General features: G+C 36.8%; 1 protein-coding gene across 5 annotated transcripts in view; it reads right to left on the reverse strand.

Moving 5' to 3' along the window:
- LOC139474608 (bone morphogenetic protein 1-like) overlaps nucleotides 1-22,298 on the reverse strand; it is a 299,859-nt gene that overhangs the window by 16,853 nt on the left and 260,708 nt on the right. For 4 of the 5 annotated variants that reach the window (XM_071257682.1, XM_071257685.1, XM_071257681.1 and 1 more), the window contains exons 4-7: nucleotides 8,209-8,429; nucleotides 3,120-3,342; nucleotides 1,429-1,679; nucleotides 752-790 (exon numbers count right to left, since the gene is read on the reverse strand). In XM_071257682.1, coding sequence (XP_071113783.1) covers nucleotides 752-790; nucleotides 1,429-1,679; nucleotides 3,120-3,342; nucleotides 8,209-8,429 — 734 coding nt within the window. The remainder of the gene's footprint in view (nucleotides 1-751; nucleotides 791-1,428; nucleotides 1,680-3,119; nucleotides 3,343-8,208; nucleotides 8,430-22,298) is intronic. The other variant, XM_071257684.1, reaches the window with a different exon arrangement.

Raw genomic sequence — 22,298 nt, forward strand, 5'->3', positions numbered from 1 at the left:
TTGCTTTTAGCTGAGCTACTTTGAGTTCAATAGGTCACACAAAATTGTGATTTTAATACTATTTCTGATGTGAAACAGATTAATACTTGATGCTTAGCTACAAACCTCTTGATGTTTCTATTAACTTCTCGTTCTTTCCACTTACATTATATCAATATTTCCAAAGAGGAAATAACCTAAATTTGTTAGTCTAGTAACTTGTGTCATAATTCATGAAACATAAGTTCTTTTCGAAACCCATGTCTCATGTATCCCACAACTACTTAAGTTAATGTGTCCTTAACTAGTCATCTTTGGACATATCATGTTCTCTGTAAGGAGCGGTATTACTATAGTCGCAGCACTAAGACAATCTCAACTCCCATACTTTAACACAGGCTTACAATAGCCGCAGCACTAAGACAATCTTAACTCCCATAGTTTAACACAGACTTACAATAGTCGTAGCACTAAGACAATCTTAACTCCCATACTTTAACACAAACTTACAATAGTCGTAGCACTAAGACAATCTTAACTCCCATACTTTAACACAAACTTACAATAGTCGTAGCACTAAGACAATCTCAACTCCCATACTTTAACACAGACTAACAATAGTCGTAGCACTAAGACAATCTTAACTCCCATACTTTAACACAGGCTTACAATAGTCGTAGCACTAAGACAATCTCAACTCCCATACAGTACTGGGGACCGACTCCGACCTAGAATCACTTCCGAGTTGCTCCATTAACACACTGCCACCTACCTGTTCCTATTAAGTGTTCTGCATCAGGTAGGATAAAGTCTGAAATAGAAACATTTGTTTCTTCTACAATTTGGCAAATATAGAAATGATCATACTTAGTAGTAATGTGTAAGAAAGTAGTTAGAAAAAACACGCAGAGACTTTATCCACGGTCTTATCCATTTCAATATGATTGAATGAATGAATGAATGAATGAATGAATGAATGAATGAGTGAGCGTTTCATGCTGCTTCTAGCAATATTTCAGTAACATCACACCAACCCTTCACGCATTGTATCCATCCTAGAAATTCAACCTTGGTCTTTGGAGTGATGTTAACTTCAACCACTACTACAACATTATATGTTTGTTGTGTAACACCCAACTCAGCAATATTCCAGCTAGTTGATGGCAGCATGTTAATAATCAAGACTCGACCAGACAATCCAGTGAATGACATTGTGAGCATCAATCCACATACATCAGGGTTCAGTGACACAATCAACCAATGACCACCTGATCCACTAAATAACCAGTATATGTTTCTGGGGACCTGTTCTAATCCGGAATCCCCTCCAGGGATTTCCGTATTTCAGTGTAAAACAAGTTTATCTACTACAGATTGACTGTGCAACGGATGTGCCTTTCACTGCATCAAGGCACATGTTTATACTTGGTTAAACATTGGCATACTTACCTAACTTGACAATCTGATCACTGAAGTTATACGTTATGTTAAATCCTTTTCTTGGCACTGTTAAATCACCACTGTTTTCAAGAGGCTGCTTGTCAAACAACACTCTCCCTTGACTTGTAAGAAACTCTATGTGCAGTGCTTCTCCAGAAGAGTAAAGGATTGTGCTATTGTCATAGTTGCCGCAGAACGTGCCAATCACAGGGGCATCATTTGTATAGCCATCGTAGATTTTCACGTAATCGTATGGACAGCTGGAATACAAAATGTCCATCTTCATACATGATCTCACAGGAACACAAATACATAGAGATCCTTAGCCTGAAATATTATATTTTATTCATCAACATAAGATGGCTAATGAAATATGGTTTATTTCACGATGAAACATTGTTCTATTATGATGTTATTTCTAGAAATTAGAACATACACTCACAATCGATCGGTATTGGAAGAATATGCGGGAAAAACCAAACTTAGCCCACCTGTTCATTAAATAGACTTGTCTGACATTGCCAAGGTCAGATTTAGGGAATCATCATTATAGCTTGTACATTTAATTACTTCCTTAAAGAGGCTGTATATAATGTTGATATCTCATATAAGAAATAAACAACTTGTGGTCATTTTTTTATTGTACAATAGTTAACTCCCATTCATTTATTTCTTAAGTAAAGATGTTGATATATATATATATAAATAATCTTTTGAAAGACCTCCAAATTTCTAGTCTTTGATCAACATTTAATACAAGTTTGCAGAACATGAAGACATTTAACTTGTATGGATAACAACTATTGTCTGTAGCCACATTTCAGGGATTACTGTTGTAGCTAGAAAGGTGCAAGCCCTGCAATGTTGCTACAAACAATAAAGAAGTTATCAAGGAAAGTTTCATGTCTTCATCCCAGTTTCTAACTACCTTGCAAAGACCCAAAGTGACTACAGTGCATTTTGTATATATGATTATACCTAACAAAAATACAAATATGACAATCCAGAAATATGTTTTGTGTTTTGCAAGTTCTTCAATTGTAAACAATATATTCCGTGTCTGTTTATGTGGTACCAGTTATTTGTTCATCAGGCAAATATACAAATTCTATGAATATATTTAAACCCTTTAAACTATGTTGTGCCCCTAACACATTCACACTGAGATCAAGGCACAAAAGATAGCACTACTGCTTGAAGCTCTCATAAAATATTTGGTGCACTGTGCACCCTTTCATCAACACTCACTCTTGTCTCTTGGGAGGTAAAATCAAACTTGATCAACTTTTGAATCAGATAGATTGTCCTTTCAAGACTTAAAATGTTAAAATTGAATGTCACAATGTTGCTTCATAAGAAACAAACTAAAGATATGGTGCATTTACCCTGAATTAATTTCAAATTCAAATGTAGTTAAGTCTCTCAAGACGCTTATCAAATGGGTGAATCTGATACCCAATTGATTCCAAACGAAAGGCAAAAAACATTACAGTTCAAACTGTTATTCCCTGAAGTATCACTGAAAACAGTAAAGCGTAACGCGAGTCTCTCAAAGAGCCTTCCCAGGAGATACATCCAGTCAGAGTAATTGCAAGTAGTTTGTGCATCAGGTACCGCATCACCTGAGCTTGTACAGAATAAAAAAGTGTCGCTCATATTCCCAGGCCATCTGTAACTAGCACCAGAATCCATGAACTTACTATTCCTCTCCATGGTAGAGGGAGAACTCGATGAAGTGGAGTTTGATCCTCTCCCCGGCCTTGCCCTGCAGCTTGTAGTAGCAGAACATGTTGTCTGCATACATGCCGGGGAATGTAGGGGACATGATGAAACCCGTCTTCCTGTTCTCGCTGCGGATGGTGTAGCCGCACATGGCTGGTGGCGCCTCTGTTCCTATATCATATACTGCTGGAATGGGGAAAACTGTTAAATCAATCCATACAGTCTAGATTCTGTTAGTGGGTGAAGGTACTACTGTGTTAGGGGGAGGAAATAATAAAAAGTGTCTTTTGTAAATGCCATTTAACTGTATATTTTCAGTTCAATTCAGTATCCTTTTTAATTTCGTTCGAGATTGCATTTTATAAGTTACAGGCTTGAGAGTTATTTTGGATGACATTTTCAATTATTGTGGCCAGATGAAAAAAGCATACATAAACTTACATGTATATACTTACAGTGCAAATACTATTAATTATTTTCTTAAGTGGATCTCATTTCTGAATTGCTGTAAGATATTACGTGAAAAAGATGTTGAATTGAGAATCGTACAATTGTCAGTCATGTTGTCAAATTCTGGAGAAAGCACCAAAGTACTGAAGCTCACCTGGTACATGTGCCTCCATAATGCATTCAGAAATTCACATAGTTGACTTGAAATTTTTCATGTACAGTTGTGATGTTTGGGAAACTAAGCCATTGAGTGAAAGTGTTCCTATTAAAACACTTGCAGTATAATAGGATCTATTCACAGTGGGCTGACAGAACCACATCACTACAGTCAGCAAGACAACACAGAGTGGTGCAGATGAACCACATACATGCCCTGGTTCCTGGCTTTACACTTACATCACAGTGAGCCAGCCAGAGTTTCTTGTTCTACTTCAGTTTCAGCATTAGCCAAGCCATATCACTCTGCATGGTTTCAAAAATTGTTCCAGTCTGGGTTATCAAACCCAAGTTTTGGCATGTTGATCCAACACTCTCTCCACAAGGCCTCCCCACTGCCCCTACCTACACTTAGTCATTTAGCTGATCAATATCAACCTAACTTATTAAATAATTGTTAAACAAAAACATAATGCCAGATTTCACCTCTTTGATACTGTCAACCAACCAGTTAACCCTCAACATTGTAACTTAATCTGCAACAGTATGTATAACACTGTTAATGAGCAAGGTCAAGGTGGAAAGTGTCAACTATAAAATATAAGTAACAAACAAAACATATATGTTGTACCACCTTCACTATCTACAGACATAGATGAATAGGCTTTCAAATGATGGGTTGGCAGCAATACTTAATTATGGATCCAGTAAAAGAGGACATCATCCATGGAAAGGTCTATACCATGTTTCAGATGAGATGCTGTCTAATATAAAATGTTAAAGCCAGAGAATAACCTGTCTCAGAAACAGATTCCACAGGCTGTAAAAGTCAAAATTGCACTGCAAATTATATTTATATATCATTGAAAACCAGTGGCGACACCAAGTGTTCATGAAAAGGGTAAGCATGAACACAATGGACAACAGACAAGCAGACCACAATCCAAGCTCACTAGACCTTTAGCCAAGGTGAGCCAAAAACATGAATATGAAACCTTACCATTCCATTAAGGATATCTGACACTCTTTTCCAATATAACACAGGGATTAATGGATGACCAGAATTATGAAACTACTGACACATATCAATTATTAGGAGCACTTCACATCACTCTGGCTTGGGAAAGTAGTGTTGTTTGAGTCAATGATCACACCATTAGCACATCTATTTCATCTTATGGGATACTGATTTTGCTAACCAAATAGTTTTGGTCGGATGAAATAAGAATATAATAGTAAATTTGAGTAGCTCAATATTTTATTGTATTGGGGAGAACTTCTGTGGGTTGGTCTGTTTCAGGAAGAAAATCTTTTTATAAAGCAGGATGTCCAGTATTTTGACGGTAACCTTTTGATGTATTCCGTTCTGTGAAGGCTTATCTTAATAATAGACTACATACAATGCATTATATGAGAAAGGTAATAGTTACTTCATTTTGTATCATTTTTGTCAAATTTAATAATACTTCAAATGAATCACAAAAGAAGTGGTCATCACGTAAAAGTAAACTGAAACTTTTTTAATCTTATTTCTTCAATGTTGTCTGAACTCCCGAAGTCAACTCCATAAACTCAAAACTAAAATGAGTGCTGCCAAAGCCAACATCACAGTGTCTTCTGCATGAACAAATTATGCGTGTACATGAACATTAGCCATATTGACCTTAAACATCAACTGAACTGAGACCAACTGAACTTCCCCTTTTCTGTAGGTATTATACATAAGTCACTCCATCATGAAAGTCTCATGCATGTATTCAGGCTGATTTAATGTATTTTCAAAATGACAACTTAAATTGGTCAGTGTCAAATTCAATACTAAAAGAAAGAATTTTTTTTTGTAAAGAAATGAATTCAAGAGATTAATTTTCAAATGCTGTTTGAATAAAAAGCTATTCTAAGAGGAGAGGTTTGGAATAAGATTACTTACAATCAAAGAAAACAGCCAAACATCTTTTAACATTTGTAAATGATCTGGTCTCTAGGAGCATTTAATAGGTCTGCAGTCCAGATGTAATGGCAACAATGTCCATTTGTTTTAAACAAAAAGACAAACAATCCCAAAACAATGAACACAAACTGCAATTGAACATGATACCTATGAACATTAAAAAAACTTTTTTTTTTTTTTTTAACTCCACAGTATTACCATAAACATCCTTCTCGTCAAAAATTAATTGAACTAATGTCCTCTACAACACATTCAACAATCAAAGGTCTTGCTTTGTACCTAAAGAGAAATTTGAAAAACACAAGAAACAAACAAACATAATTATGTAGTATGTATTACGTCACATATTATGGAAACATTGTAAATCAACTGTGTGAGATCCACAAATAAGTTAGATATAAATGTATTGTACTCTGGGCCACGAGGCCTCCAATACTGAAATAAAGAATCTTGAAATCTTGAATCTTGAATCTTGAAAAAACTTTTTTTTAACCTTAGCAATGATAACATTTTGTCAGTATCATCTTCTCTTTGTTAAATTACTGCAGTTGTAACTTTAGTCACACAATTTTGTATGAAAACAAAAAAGGCATTCTGAATAAGGAAGAAAATGTATGGACGTCATTCTGAATAGTTCAGCAAAACACCAACTTTTTTCTGTTGATTACTATGTTTCTGACTACAGACCAATTCATCTTGTCAAACTGTTTGCCATAAGAAATCTTATCCATGTAAGATTTACTTTACTCATAATTAATAAAAGTTTCATCAAAATATGTCAATGGTTGAAATCATTTCAAATATAATATTGGATCAAATTTTTAATGCCAAAACTTGAAAACAAAATTAAATCATTGCAGTGTTCGCTTGAACTGTAGTCAGAATAACTTACATATATAAATAATGGGGTCTAGCAATGATTTCCCACAGAATAACCTATTTGCCTACCACGCTAACAGTTTTGGAGTTCTCAAGGTATGACTATACTTTCTACAAGTTCCAGGGAACATGCAATCATACTTGAGAACAAATGTGGTCAAGAAAGAATTGGTAATGCAGTCCAAACTTAAGTTTGCCACATAAAAATTGTATGTCTACTTATTTTATTGATTTGACAATCAAAGTGAATCAGCGGCCTGAAGAATCTTTATATTTTCACAAAAGCAAAATAAATGGTGCACCACAATCTCAACTGAACAATTCTTTGAGAACATACAATTAAAGTCTGAAAACAGTTTTCCTATGAGAACAAAACTATAAACAACAACAGTCTCTGGAGGAATCTATAAACGCACCAAACTCTTTCAAGAACACAAAACAAACAGATAGCAAAGGTTTGCTTATAAGCATTTTTGCTAATCAGTTCGGAAATATTTTTAAAAATCGGTATACTAATATTATACACATGTCTTCTCTGAGTTAGATTACTTGTTTTATTTTCCATAAATCTTTCTAGAATCAGACAAAACAAAGTCCTACTTTCTTTACTTTCAAAGACGCCTTTCTTTCTATTTTCAAATTGATGTACCCTTCAGTCATGTAACAATCATTTAAGAAACATGTATTGTCAATGCAAGAGAATGATCAGTGTAGACAGATTCCATTTGCCAAAAAGTGCAAAATAGTTGTGAAAAGTAAATGAATGGATCACTGAAAATCAGTGATGACACCAGGTGTTTGCGAAAAGGATAAGCATGTGTTGCCCTACCGGGAGCACCCACGTGCACCATTCACACAATTTGCAAAAGTAAGTATATATTGCCAGATGCGGCACAGCACTACTCCTGCAGTACTCCTGACATGGAGGATAATGGTCCAAATTGGTCTCATCAGTAATTAACATTTTGAAAGAGTGTACAACACACTGATTACAAGGTTCAGAGAAAATAGATAATTCCTATTTTCCTTGATACGGCATAATCATAAGAAGTTAAGATTGAGTGGAATCACATCAAAATGGAAGAACATAAAGACTTCACATTTATCATAGGCAAAATGGCGACTACTGTATCATGAATGAAGAGTAATTAACTGTTTGATAACATATTATTTGTGATATGCCATGTTATGTATTTGCTGCATTGAATCACATCTGTTATTTCTTGATGTTATAATATAGTCCTTCCTGCATATACCCCTGCAAAACTGCCTTAGTTGTCCAGTGATCATAAGTGAGTGAGTTGGGTTTAACGCTGCTTTTAACAGTTTTCCAGTTATATCACAGCGTGTCAGCTTAATGTGGGAGGAAAGCCCGAAGTGATGCAGGTCTCAGACATTTACCACTTTGGTGAAGCCCACGAACACAGGTATGGTGCTGACCCCCCCACCACCCCCAACCCCACCGCCGGTGATCATGTAAACAACCCAACAGACATCCTTGATTTTACTTGATCTATCACATACTTAATTCAATGCTGTGAGCTAGGTCAGCAAGCAGCTGGAGTAATGGAAAGTCCAACATCATTCAATGAAACTGAGCCCTCGCTGAGTTCAAGAACTAACATACTTACAAGCATCAAAGAACTCATAGTATCCTGTGAAGCCGGTATGCTCCTTTGTAGCATCTGTATAGAAGGAGAGGACGATGAAATTTTTGGTAGACACAATTAAGTTTTGTAAACTCCCAAGTAAATCTCCACAGAAGCGACCAGCCAGCTGAGCATCTAGGAGATTCAGTGTTTCCCGTTCACTCTTTATTTGTGTGTAGATGTCCAAGTAGTCATGGTCACACCTGAAATATATAACCACAGTCAGCATTAGTGCTATCAGTGCTATGTCACGGGACTTTCATTGACTCGGAAAAAGTGTGCGGCTTTTTTCATCGAAGCTGTGTATAGGGGATTTATTCTGCCTCACAGAAATCCATGTGCAGCCTGATGTGCTCGTGGTGGGGTATAAGGGATTTATTCACCTGCTGAGAAATTTATTTCTCTCCAAGGCTGGATACAAGAAGAAGAAGAAGAAGAAGAAGAAGAAGAAGAAGAAGAACCTAACAGTGTCAGCTTCGGCACTATTGTAACACCATTACACATTATGAGTGTATTTTTGTTTACTGCAACACTCCAGAGACAATCCAGAGAATGACCAGACTCATTTATCTGCCCAAACATATTCCATGATTGGGCGTAAAGGGCAAAATAGTGGTGAAAATTATGTGAATGGATCACTTAAAATCCAGTGAAAGATATTGTGAGCAATGATCCACACACTATGCACTAAGTTGAAAGAACAGAACTCTGTAAAACAATAATTGACGGGACAAATTTTCGAACTCTGTCTTGACAAGTATCTCTTAGATAAGCATTCAAACTTACATTCACATAACTTCAGTTGTTTCTGAGGAAACTTGTCCCCATTTCATGCAGTTTGCTCTAACGTTAAAAAGCATGGAGCCAGGGACAGTAACATCAGGGTGGACTTATGTAGTTTTTGAGAAAATTTATCCCCTTTGTGAAATGGACGGACAGGCGAACGGACAAACTCCATTCCTATACCCCTGCCCCACTTTGTGGTGGGGTATAATAACCGGCTTCAAAGATAAGATAGCTAAAATCATTAAAACATATATAACATTTCTTTCTATTTGAATTTTATATTTATCCTATCCTCAAAAATATATGAACAATATTCCCTTCATTCCTATTACGATAATTCACATTCCTCTTAACCAGATAGGCAGGGGCACTTAAAACATTGTTTCTTGATAAAAATATTACAAAATAATTTCCAGCACTTAAAATGGGATACATCATAATGATCTGACTATATAATATTGACTGTCATCACAGAAAATTGTAGTGCTAAGAACAATTGCAATTTTCCAGATTAAACTTCCATGAAAAATAAACAAGTCGCACAGTGATGAGGACATAAAATCTACACAGGCAGCGATCTGTGGAGTAATTTGTTTAAATACACCCAGGAAATGCATGTTTTATTAAAGTCGGAGCTTGTCCAATATGCAATATCCCTGTTTCCTAGTTTACAGCCCCAGAGATAGCTGGCTTTCATGGCATCCTATTACATTGAAGCCGTATTGTCCTTGCTGGACGAATGTGTATGATACGATGATGCTGTTGCTGTGATTGGTTGTAATTGCTGCAGAAATCAAAGCAACTGTCATAATGTCAACATTACTTCCAGAAAAAGCTTCATGTCTGAAAGATTCTGTTAATTGCAGATAAAATGGACATACTTTGATGTGTGCTCTTGAAGTTGTTCCACGGAATGAAATTGTTTCAATCAATAATTTCACTGACAGGAATCTTTTAATCTCCTATTGACAAGTAATAATCAAAGATGTGTTTAGATTTTTCTTTGGTTATTTGGTTCATATTTACTACTCATGGTTTGGAACATTTCCCCATAATTGCTTAATAGTCTGTGGACTTGATGTTTTCTTTAGTTTTAATCATGTTTGACTTCATGAATTAAGGTTGAGAGGCGGTGATTTTGCATTACATTGGAGCTTCCCATTAGTGTCCTATCAAATATCTAGTGCAAATATGTCAGGCAGCAAATATACAACAGTCTTTCAGGGACATTATGAAGGTTAGATTACAATTGCTGTGGAAATACCACCATCATACTGTCCATTCCAGCAATACATGTCCTGTATGGATCCCAACACATCGGAATGCCAACTAATCTTTTCTTAAAGTGTTTCTGTTGGTAAATATAAGGGACAAAACCATAATGTTCCATAATCACCAGAAGTCTCTATCAAATCAATAGTGAGGTGGTGCCTGTCATAAACACATGCAAAGGCAAGTCAATTGTTCCCCTGATAAAACACAGGAACATATGATCCATGTCAAAGTAGGGAATTGTATCAGACATCATTTTGGTCACTGATGCATCAAATCTATAAATGTCTTCAACATGTCTGCCATGAAATGTTTGGAAAGCTTTAATAAGGCCTTGAATATTGGAACCCTGATGAAACAAATTTTGAGAAAGAGTCATATGGCGCTCTTTGAAATCTTCACAGAAAGAGCTTCCTTGATTGTACCTCAAAAGTTGTTAAACGATCGAGGACTCAAAATCCTGGAGCTGCCTGCATATTATTGGACATTCTATCTGAACATTAAACCAGGCATTTCATTGCTCAAAATTAGCAAAATGATTACCTAGGTCTTGATAAATTAATTATCCCACCACACACCACTTGTGTTCCCTTCTTTCTTTACTTGATGAAATAAAACCACATTCATAGTTCTACCAAACATTCATGCTTCATGGCAATCGCTTCAATCTTCAGGCAATGCATCGTGACCTTATTCAGAAATATTTAAGGCTAAAGCCTCACCTCCACCATCAATTCACATAGATGCTGACTTCAAAAGGAGATATCCCTGACCAACAGTTTGACTTGAAGACCTGATTGAATATAAAGCTCTATATGCAACACCTAGCTAAGATAAGGACATAAATTTCTTATTTGATGCTGCAACATGAGCTCTCCCTCGTAATAGGCTTGACCACGGCCGTAGGTTTCCACAAGTCATAATACCAAAGGTTAGCAACCGCACAAACTCAGTCAATAATTCATTGGTAAGGATGCCTTCTGTAGTTAAGCATGTGCTGCGAAGATCTATGGTGAAACTGTTTCTGGTTGATTCACTTAGTGGTCTTTGTTACCTATATTTCTAAGTTCATTCTCATGACACTGGAAAAGTCAAACAGGTTCAAAAAGTCACCACTAGTTGTTACATAAAGGCCAAGAGAAAATATTGCACTAAGTAATACCCGTACATTGTTGTAAAAGTTGTATGAAGTGGAAGAAATTAAACCTCTCAAGGGGATTCCAAGGTGACACAAGTCCTCAGTAACCTATGCTTGTTGCAGCAGCTGACTGATGGATTGGCATCCAGGTGATTTAGTATCATCGTGACTCAACCGTTGGCTGACTGCTCATGTCAAGCACAGGTTTGCCCGACACATTCTGAATTAATCATAGGTTAACATATAGCTCACTCACCTCAATCAACTGTGAGAATGGATTTCATTATCATTCTAATATTGTCACCGGTATTTACAACCCGTGAAAATTGTGTAGATCAATGTTCATGATGTCAGTCACTGGATTGTCTGGCCAGTTTCAATTATTTACGGGGGCGGTCGGGTATCCTAGTGGTTAAAGCGTTCGCTCGTCACTCTGAAGACCCGGGTTCGATTCCCGACATGGGTACAATGTGCGAAGCCCATTTCTGGTGTCCCCCGCCGTGATTTTGCTGGAATATTGCTAAAAGCGGCGTAAAACCATACTCACTCACTCACTCAATTATTTACAGACCATGGTCACATAATTGGAATATTGCTGAGTGCAGCATTAAACAACAAACAAACCTGTATCTACAAGTCTCAACTGCAATGTTTGAAACCCATTTCTGGTGTCCCGTGCCATATTGTTGGTGTATTGCAGAAAGCAGGGTAAAACCAAACTCACTCACTCACTCACCCACTCAGGTCTCAAATGATGCTGCAGGAAGCACACCAGACATGTGTAAGCCAATAAATGTGATGCTGCAGGTTCAATACCTTTCAGAGAACATGTAATTGCTATGTTACACATTAATGTCAGTGAATATTCAGGTATGTGAAGGGACCTTGCTCAGTATTTTTTTTATTACTTGCCGTTTACAACTTCTTAAAAATATTTCACTATTGTGTGATCCACAGCATAATCCAATTGGGTTTAACAGAATAATACTTCGAACACGTCAACATTTGACATGTATTAATTCCATACAACGGCCCACCTTTAGAATTCATGCGTCCATTCCACGAAACTATTGTAGTGCTAAGGTGATCGAAACTCCCTTACTGTAACATAGACTTAGTCTTACGACTGACTGTCGTTGTGCTACATCTCCTTGTGAGAGTTTACAAACATGTCACAATAAACTCTGATGTAATTTGTGGAACTTTGTTGCAAGATTAATGGGTGAAACAATGCTGTGTGACATCAGCCTAGCATCAAGTGTGCATAACCTCCTCCCAGTGATCTTTCATCTTAACATCATTGAATAAGCGAAGCTAATGTGAGGCAGATTGTCTGATTTGCGCAAGGAACATCCAGTTCCTTTGTTATCTGACATAATCAACACATTGACGTCACATACGCATGATGTCATTCACAAGACATCTTCAAGATATGTCATCCTTTTTTATTTGTGGTTGTTTCCTTTCATTACTTACTATCTTAACAATTTTGAACCCTTCTTTCTTTAGGACTGGGTTGTTTCAACATGTTTACATGTCTGCTAGCCTGAAAGTACTGAAACAAAGGAATGACTCCCAATGGTTGCCACCAGTGGGGCAGGATACACTCACCTTTTCGTGAACACATCGTATCATCACTATTTGATTGTGATTCATAAACACATGCTCATGATGTCGGAATCCTACAATCAACTCAGCTATTAGCAGATAGGCCTTCTTCTAACGAATATGGAAAGGGTTTCTTGCTCTTATTTACGTAACATAAACCTTTAGTTCGACATGAACTGTGAACTAGTTGGATTTAACTCAAGGTGTCGACCCCTGCATAGGGCAAGATTTATTTGTTGAGTCAGGATAGGGTATTTATAGGATATTACACTCGCTTTAATCTAATATGAAGTTTATGACCCAAGTGAAAATTATTTCAAGCAGGACATAAACTTGATATTAAATTGAAGCGAGTGTAATGTTTTATTTATTACCACAAATGTAATTGGAAGAGGATTCAACAAAAACAAACAGTCTCAGTACTGTTAACATAGCCACTGACAGAAGTTCACAGCTGTAAAAAATAATTCCCTGGTTTTTTTTCTCTCAGTACAATAAATGACAAAATGATATGTTGTTGCTAAATTTAAAGGCTGTATTAGTGTTTTATCAATGTAGTAAGACCTTCTCCTAATTGAGCAAAAGCGTATTTAGCAAATTAATTGATGGTAATCTCACATTATTTCGCCCTAACAACAAGTACCCTGTCACAAATGCTCAGTAGACAAGAAATCTGTGTATACACAGCAGACAGAGAGTTCCAGTTTGGCTTTTATTTTATTTAGAGGTCACCAAGAGCTTCTTCTGAAAATGTCAACATGTCTGATGACAAACAGTGTTTCAAGCGGGAAAGCATCTACTGTTGAAAATGTTTCACTGACAGTTTATTGGATGTACGAGGTTTATTCGTCTTAACTGGCTCGCTGCAAATGACCATGTATCAAGGACCATGCAATAGAGTATATTGTAAAGGTAACATGCAGTCTTACAGTCTGTGTTTTTATTTTCATTAATGATCATGCACATGAATATGAAATGTTGAACGTACCTGTAGCTCAGCGCAAAACAAGCATTTGTGGCAGTAAAACCACAATCATGTCAAACAGCATGTGTTGCTTTTCGGTGCTCTTCAGAACAGTTTAGAGAAGAATTTGGTTTCTAACTTTGCAGTTTTGGGATTGTAATTTGTATAATGTCAGTTTAGGGGAAACAGTCCTACTGTGTCAGCCTCATCCCAAAGTCCTCTCTCATCCTGAGCCATGTTAACTGGCACACGTGAATTCAGGGAAATAGAAAACTAACTGCAGCAGGCTATTTGAAGTATGATATGGCTAAACTGCTTCAGTATTTGATCACAACATTGAAAATTAAAATTACTTCAGTTTGTTATCCATCATCTGGTAGCATTTCTAGGGTAACAAAAACGAGGTTTTCGTGTTCGAAATATGAAAGAATGATTGCAGCAAAAGAAGTCCCGTAAAGGTCAGCGTTCACAATCAGCCAATCAAATGCCTAGTGAAAAGTGAAAAGTAATTTGTGCACGCTTTGCGAGTATCAGAAATATCTGCACCGATATGTTTTACCCCTGGGGGAATAAGTATTGGGAAGCCAGCTTCAAGGATATGGACTTTTACAATACGATGCGTCAGGGCGTCAGGGTGTGAGTGCGTGTGTTAACCTACTTATACCACGATAGCAAAACCATAAACCAGACTCACCCCCCTCTCATCTTAATCAATTCATACAACTTAAATAAACCAAATGAATAAGAAAAATATCTACCTGCCTCATCTCAAAGGGAAACGTGTGGTCATCTCATAACAGTGTTGCAGGCATACATTTATGGACAGTGTGGTCATCTTGCTTGTCTATTGGTGACATAAACTTCACCTCAGAGTTTAATTCATAACTGACACCTCTTGCCTAATTAAAATTGGATTAAGAGTCAATCTATCATTCCATATGGCATCTTAATGAATCCACTGTGATCAAATGCTATCAACCCTTTGATATTGGCTACCATGTGATATGACATACCAGACAAATATCTTCACACATTGATGGCATTGATGATGTCTGCCTTGATGGTATTTATGAGATCCGCATTGATGGTATTTATGAAGTTTGCCTTGATGATGTTCATATTGATGGTATTTATGAAGTTTGCCTTGATTATGTTCATATTGATGGTATTTACGAGGTTTGCCTTGATGATGTTCAAATTGATGGTATTTATGAAGTTTGCATTGATGATGTCCATATTGATGGTATTTACGAAAGTTTGCCTTGATTATGTTTATATTGATGGTATTTATGAAGTTTGCCTTGATGATGTTCATATTGATGGTATTTATGAAGTTTGCATTGATGATGTCCATATTGATGGTATTTACGAAAGTTTGCCTTGATGATGTTCATATTGATGGTATTTATGAAGTTTGCCTTGATTATGTTCATATTGATGGTATTTACGAGGTTTGCCTTGATGATGTTCATATTGATGGTATTTATGAAGTTTGCCTTGATGATGTTCATATTGATGGTATTTACGAAAGTTTGCCTTGATGATGTTCATATTGATGGTATTTATGAAGTTTGCCTTGATTATGTTCATATTGATGGTATTTACGAGGTTTGCCTTGATGATGTTCATATTGATGGTATTTATGAAGTTTGCCTTGATGATGATCATATTGATGGTATTTATGAAGTTTGCCTTGATGATGTTCGTATTGATGGTATTTACAAAGTTTGCCTTGATGATGTTCATATTGATGGTATTTATGAAGTTTGCCTTGATGATGATCATATTGATGGTATTTATGAAGTTTGCCTTGATGATGTACATATTGATGGTATTTATAAAGTTTGCATTTGATGATCTCTGCATTGATGGCACTGATGATGTCTGTTTTGATGGCACTGATGATGTCTGTTTTGATGGCATTGATGGCATTGATGGCACTGATGATGATGAGGGAACAAAACTGTGTAATTGCACTGTTGGTAAGTTCTGTCCAGTTCTGGGAATCCGATTTCCGGGTACATGGAACATTTTATATCGTAATTTATTCATTTTTCATTAAAGTCGTTGGGAAGGCATGATTTCCAGATAAGTGGGGTCTTGACAAGAAGGGTTCTTCAGTATATCCAAACATCCCATATTTTAGCATCTGTATGCTGTTCAGAATTTGATGAATGAAATGTGTTTCAAAACATAAGTCCACCCTTCATTAATTACAAATTATGAAGCTGATGAATATAACCTGAAGTTGGCAAAACAGTTAATTCTCTATAACTTTCATTGACAAACAAATAAGTGTCACTAAAGTAGCCATGTCCCCATCATTTATTGAGCTGTGTATTTAATAAAGATGATTGGTGAATATTGACACAAGCGATTAAACACACCTGGGTTCAAAGGGCACAACACACAGTTCATTTGATTCAGACAATGACTGCACATACATAAAGGGCTTGAACTTTCAATGGGGTAAGTAAAAGCCCAGAAAATTTTGATACACAGGGAATTTCTCCTGAATGATACAGAATAACAAATTCCTCAGGTTTAAAACTTAAAAGGGAACAGATTAGTGTTGCCCTAGGTTATAACATCAGGGTGACACCACGAATAAACAATCCACACAGTCTCGGAAACATTAGCTTGCGCAAAATTTCTCAAAAGGTGACGATTTTGGCCCATGGGTATTTGACAGTAGTTTGTTTCAGGATTGGGACGAGACAGGTACAGAAACCGGAGAGAGTGAGACCAAGATAGCCAAATAACCTGTTAGAAAAAACAGGAATGTACATCAATTAAAATTATGTGGAAGTCTTAGATTCCAGCAAAGGGACAAACGTCATTAAGATGGACAATATCAAGAGACAAGCCCCTTTGTCCTCCAAACTTGTGCTGATTTGACACGCATACATCCATTGATTTGGAATCCTTTGTTCTCCTTTGCTTAAATTTTGTTCAGGACAGCTGTAATGTTTTTGGCTTTTTTATCTTTTATGTGAGAAGTGCCAAAAAGGTTGGTAGCCAGTTCCTGTAGATAGAAAAACCTGCTAGAATAAACCAGCTCCGGAACTTCAGAATTAGGCACGGAAGTAGAGCATGTGTAAGTTCCTGCCTCAAGAGAACAAAGGATCACCTGTGGGCTAATTAAATTACGCACACATGCACATTAGTTTTTGTTAGGCTTAAGTAAAGATGGCAAATGGCTGTACGTTTAGACCTGGAGCAGAGGACAAGCTATTCATATAGATGGAGACACCAACTCTCTTGGGCTATTCATTTGTGCTTATTCATCAGAGACATAATAAACTAGGAAAAAAGTTTGAATGGATGTGTTTTCAAATTGGCTTTATTCCATCATGAAACGAGAGCATCCTCAACCAAATATCAGTCGTGTATTTTAGCATGTCAATTGACAACCTATTTAATCAAATTCTCACATGAACAATCTGTTAATTCTAATTTCTGTTAAGTTTACTTCAAAACCATCAACTTCTTGCAAAATGCAAATATTTCGCTTGATAAAAAGTTTCAATAGTTTCTTGCAAATTAATTTTTGTCATTTTGTTTCAATTTCTTCAAGTGAGAGATGCTGTGATTATAAAGTCGAGACTTAAAACTTTCTAACAGTTATATCCTGCAGAAATAATTTCTTGCAACAAGTTCATTTCCATAATCATAAGCAATCTCTGGTAAAAGCAGAGTCCATTGTATGAGCTTGTTTTTAAGAATCACTATCAAATTGTGATGGTATAAGGAGTTCGCGAATAGGTGAGCAGATCCTGCCCTCAGGTGGCACCCATCACAAATACATGCAAAGGCTAGTCAATTGTTCCCCTGAAAAAGCACATGGTAACATATGGCACAAGTCGAAATAGGGAATTGCATTGGACATCACTCAAATTTGGTAATGTTCTCCACATACCATAAAACATTTTGAAAGGTTTACTGAGGCCTTAATTCATGTTGTAACCTTGATCAAACAACTCTTGAGCGAGAGTCGCATGATGCCTTTTGATATTCTAATAGAAAGATCATGCTCAGTTGTATCTCAAAAGTTGTGAAATGTCGACACCAAAGGCTGGAGCTGATGAAATATTGCTCGACAAGTTGACTATTGGGAAGTTGAAGTCATCCCTCTTGTCACACAGTCTTGTCAGAAATAGTTTGTCACTCTGAATCTTTATGAATAGATCTAAATATGAAACCGATGAAACTGTCTCACTGGTCTTGTTTATTGCTAAAGAATATATATATGATTATGCTTTTTGACATATGTTATCAAAGTATTCTGAAATGTACTGAATCCAAAGGTTAAACCTTTAACACATATCTACTGCATATAGAACCACAAAAATAAACACAAAAACTTATTCAATATCGCCACTATGGTGAGTTATAAACTGAAACATCCATGGCTGATACACTGTCTACATCACCCTCATACATTCATTTGATCTCATCCAAGTCTCCATGCAAAAAAGCCCGATCCTAAGTTATATATGCAGTTCTAAATAAAAATGACTCTCTGAAGATCATGTTTCACTGACAACACATTAATCTTCCTGCACATTATGAGAGCAAACTAACATCTACTTCTGATCTTCAGCTATTCTGACATCATTCTAAATTATCTCTGTCAAACTTACAGTTAAAACAGCCAGCGGATTCAATTATATGAATACCATCAAATCTTGAAATGTGGGATCGCTTGATTTATTGAAACACTCCAACAGAAAACTACATGGTGCCTCCCTGGCTATGATCAGGAGCCATCATAGAAGGAGGTCTCCATATGTTTTCATCAATGCCAGTGGGATCAACCCTGAAGTGATATTTCATGGGACTATTCAATCTTGTTTCAACCGTTTTCTACATTTCACATACCTTCTCAGTCACTCGTTCAGATGGTTATCCTTATAAATGCAAGAAACCTTTCAATGAACAGATAATGTGACAGAAAAATCACCAAAGGTGCTCTCCAATGGATTGTAAACTTGTACATGTGTAACAATGCTGTCTTTAGCCCAGTTGAAATGCTCCCTGTGTAGCTCCCCCCTTACCTTGTGGGGCCACACATGGTTTGTATACTCAAGTCAAACAGATGGGAAAATGTTGGAAGTTCATGCCAGTGTGATACATGGTCCTAGCCTTGTTATAGGTAGCCACAAGATAATGTTTTGAGTGTTTATGTATCATGTATTACATGTTTGGATATTTATGATAGGTATGATACTGGGAGAAAATGTATCATTCATTACAGGCCTAGTTTGACCATAAAGCATCAAGAGCTGTTTCATATTTATGTCCATGCTTAAAGATTCAGAGTGACAGGAAACTATCCACAAGACTGTATGACAAGAGGGATGACTTCAAATTTCCCTTTATGTCTGGTAATAGTCCATCATCTCCAGCCTCTAGTGTCGACATTTCACAAAGTTTGACATTCAATTGGGCATTCTCCTTCCATGAAGATTTCTAACAGTGTCATGTGACTCAAAAGTTGATCAGGGTTACAACATTAAAGGCCTCAGTAAAGTTTCAAAAAGTTTTATGGTAGATATGTATGGCACATTTCTAAGCTTGATGCATCAGTAACCATAATGATTTATGCAATTTAATCAATTTAATCATTTAAACTTGAGCCTTATGTCCCCATGTTTTTATTCAGGTGAACAAGTGACTAGCCTTTGAATGTGTTTGTGAGTGGTGTCACCGGTGGGACATGATATGCTCACCAATTTGCGAACACCTATTATTATCACTATTTGATAGTGATTCATGCTTATGATATGCTCTAAGATTTTACAGTGGATTCTGCTTGTAGCAGAGTCTGCTTATGATTGTGGAAATGGTTTTGTTGCTTCTCTTTAAAATGTCACTGTTAGTAATGCAGTAACCCTACCTATATGAATTAACTGCTTATCGTCATTTAAGAACCACATAGCCCCTGAACAACAAAAACAAAAAAGCCTTTCCATAATCATAAGAAATCTCTGCTTAAAGCATTGTACAATGAAATCTAGAAACAACTGAATCATGGAAGAGCATCTCAAGATAGATGGATGATTCAACATAAACTCAGCACCATTCTTAGTCCCAAGGTAGAAATATCCATATACCATAGGGTAGCCTAGTGGTTAAAGTGTTCGCTTGTCACGCCGAAGACCAGGGTTTGATTTCCTACATGGGTACAATGTCTGAAGCCCGTTTCTGGTGTCCCCTGCCATGATATTGCTAAAAGCGGCATAAAAAAATACTCACTCACTCACCCCACATATACCAAGGAATCCTCCACATACCACAGACTATTTGTAGTTATACACAGACATCGTCTTGGAATAGATTAAAGACACAAGCGGCCCAGACTTTGAGCTCAGCTGTAGAGTGTTTGGCTCAAAAAAAGAGGATTCCATCAGCTGAATGAAATTGAAAAGATCGATGTGGCGTCTTAATCTTGTTGGTAAGAGCTATACTGGACATATGTGGTGCCGTTCAGACAGCCTTGGACACTGTACATGGTTACTGTGAAATAACACAGGACTTACCATACAGCCAGTATACCATGCAGAGTATGCAGAAGCAGCTCACTGTACACAGAGAGAAAAAGCAGAAAAACTATACTATCGTATATGAAGTCTTACAACAATTTTACAGGTGTCACTTTGATGCCAGAAGATACACAAGCCCTTCTAAACAATCAATGGGTCTTATGGACTGAGAAGACTAATTATGAAAAGAAGATGTTGATTACATTAACATTTTCAGGATGACTTCCTTTCCTTTCAGAATTGCATGACAACAAATGTTGAAATGTTTCAGTTCCCACATGGGAAGTGAAGCTCTGGGAGATTACCATGGACGACAAAAGTTATAATATTGGTGTAAAGAATGTCATAAGACTAGATATCAGGCACCCCACAAATCAATTCATATTTACCATTTGGCGTGTTCAAATACCAGACACATGTAGTAATTGGTTTTCTGTAGCTAAAGGAAGAGAAGTTGTATTTGCTAATAATCATGAGTTACTGCAGTGTCAATTGTTGTTTAGAAGGAAATAAGTAACAGTGAGTTTATGATTAATATCTCAATTTCTTTAATCAGCTATGGTGCCTAGTAACTGGTCTGTGGACAGGATCAGTTAGTGGGGCTAGGAAAGCATGACAAATATCACCATTAGAGTTAAGTTAATGCTAGAGTACCATGCTTGAATCTTCCTCCCATAACACAATGTCCTCCCTATCATCCTACCTGACTTTCAATCCCCTTCTTCATCCCCTATTTAGACAACCATGTGTCATACACTGTACCATCCTAACTCCCCTCAAGGAGTTTCATCAGATTCAAGACTTTGCTGTTCACATGTAGACTATTCTATACCAAACATGCCTTATTTGGAAGCAAATTAAGAGGGCCTCAGCCTAGTCCAATTTGCCATCCCACTTTCTCAAACATAATGCTATAATTGTCCAGTCCTTTTATAACAGATTTATCCTTCAAGACATTAAAAGATGAAAAAAGCTGCTTATCCCTCACAAAATCCTATAAATCTGACATTACTGGGCTTAGGTTTGATCAAATCTCTGTAATGACTTTCTCCATGGAGCACTGTTTACCCGCTGAGACTTGAATTACCCTCGGGTTTTTTCCAAGAAAATTCTGTACACAAAATTGCTATTTTGTCATCCAATTACTGCTATCTGCAAGACCTGGACACAAACCAGAGAAGTTATAATACAGCTTTTCACAGACTTGGCAATAGGCACAGATTGTCTCTGATAAAACAATTGCTCCCCTTCCTGACATGAATTACTTGAAGAATCTAGTCCTGTAAGAGCAGAGTGATCATTAAAATAATTCTTCAAGTTCAAAGTGTTACCTTCATGTCAGTGGTGAAATAAACTATGAACATTCAACGTTCACAAATCATGACATTTTCTACTTACATAGCTTTAGTTATACAGTTTGTAGGAAGGAAAGCCTTTACTTTAAATATATATGGCGTCCATAAGGGCCCTGATCAATAGCCTCATTTCACTGCCATGCCTCATTTGTTGCTTGTCGCTACCTCGGAAATGGTACCCTTGGAATGGGGACCAGCAGAAAATGTAGGCTCTGGCGTGGTTAACAACTGCAAGGGGTTTTAACACATGAACTGACATCAACGCTAAACATCTGATGAGATTTCCAAGTCAAATTTGCTGCTGATCACCCTTGAATACTCACTGAAGATCACACGAATATTCTATTGAAGACATTCCAGTGAGAGAACCTTAGTCTGCTCTTATTGACAAATCGGACCATTTT

The sequence above is a fragment of the Haliotis cracherodii genome, unplaced genomic scaffold, assembly GCF_022045235.1.
Source record: "Haliotis cracherodii isolate W230 unplaced genomic scaffold, xgHalCrac1.p SCAF_3, whole genome shotgun sequence".
Taxonomy (NCBI): Eukaryota; Metazoa; Mollusca; class Gastropoda; order Lepetellida; family Haliotidae; genus Haliotis; species Haliotis cracherodii.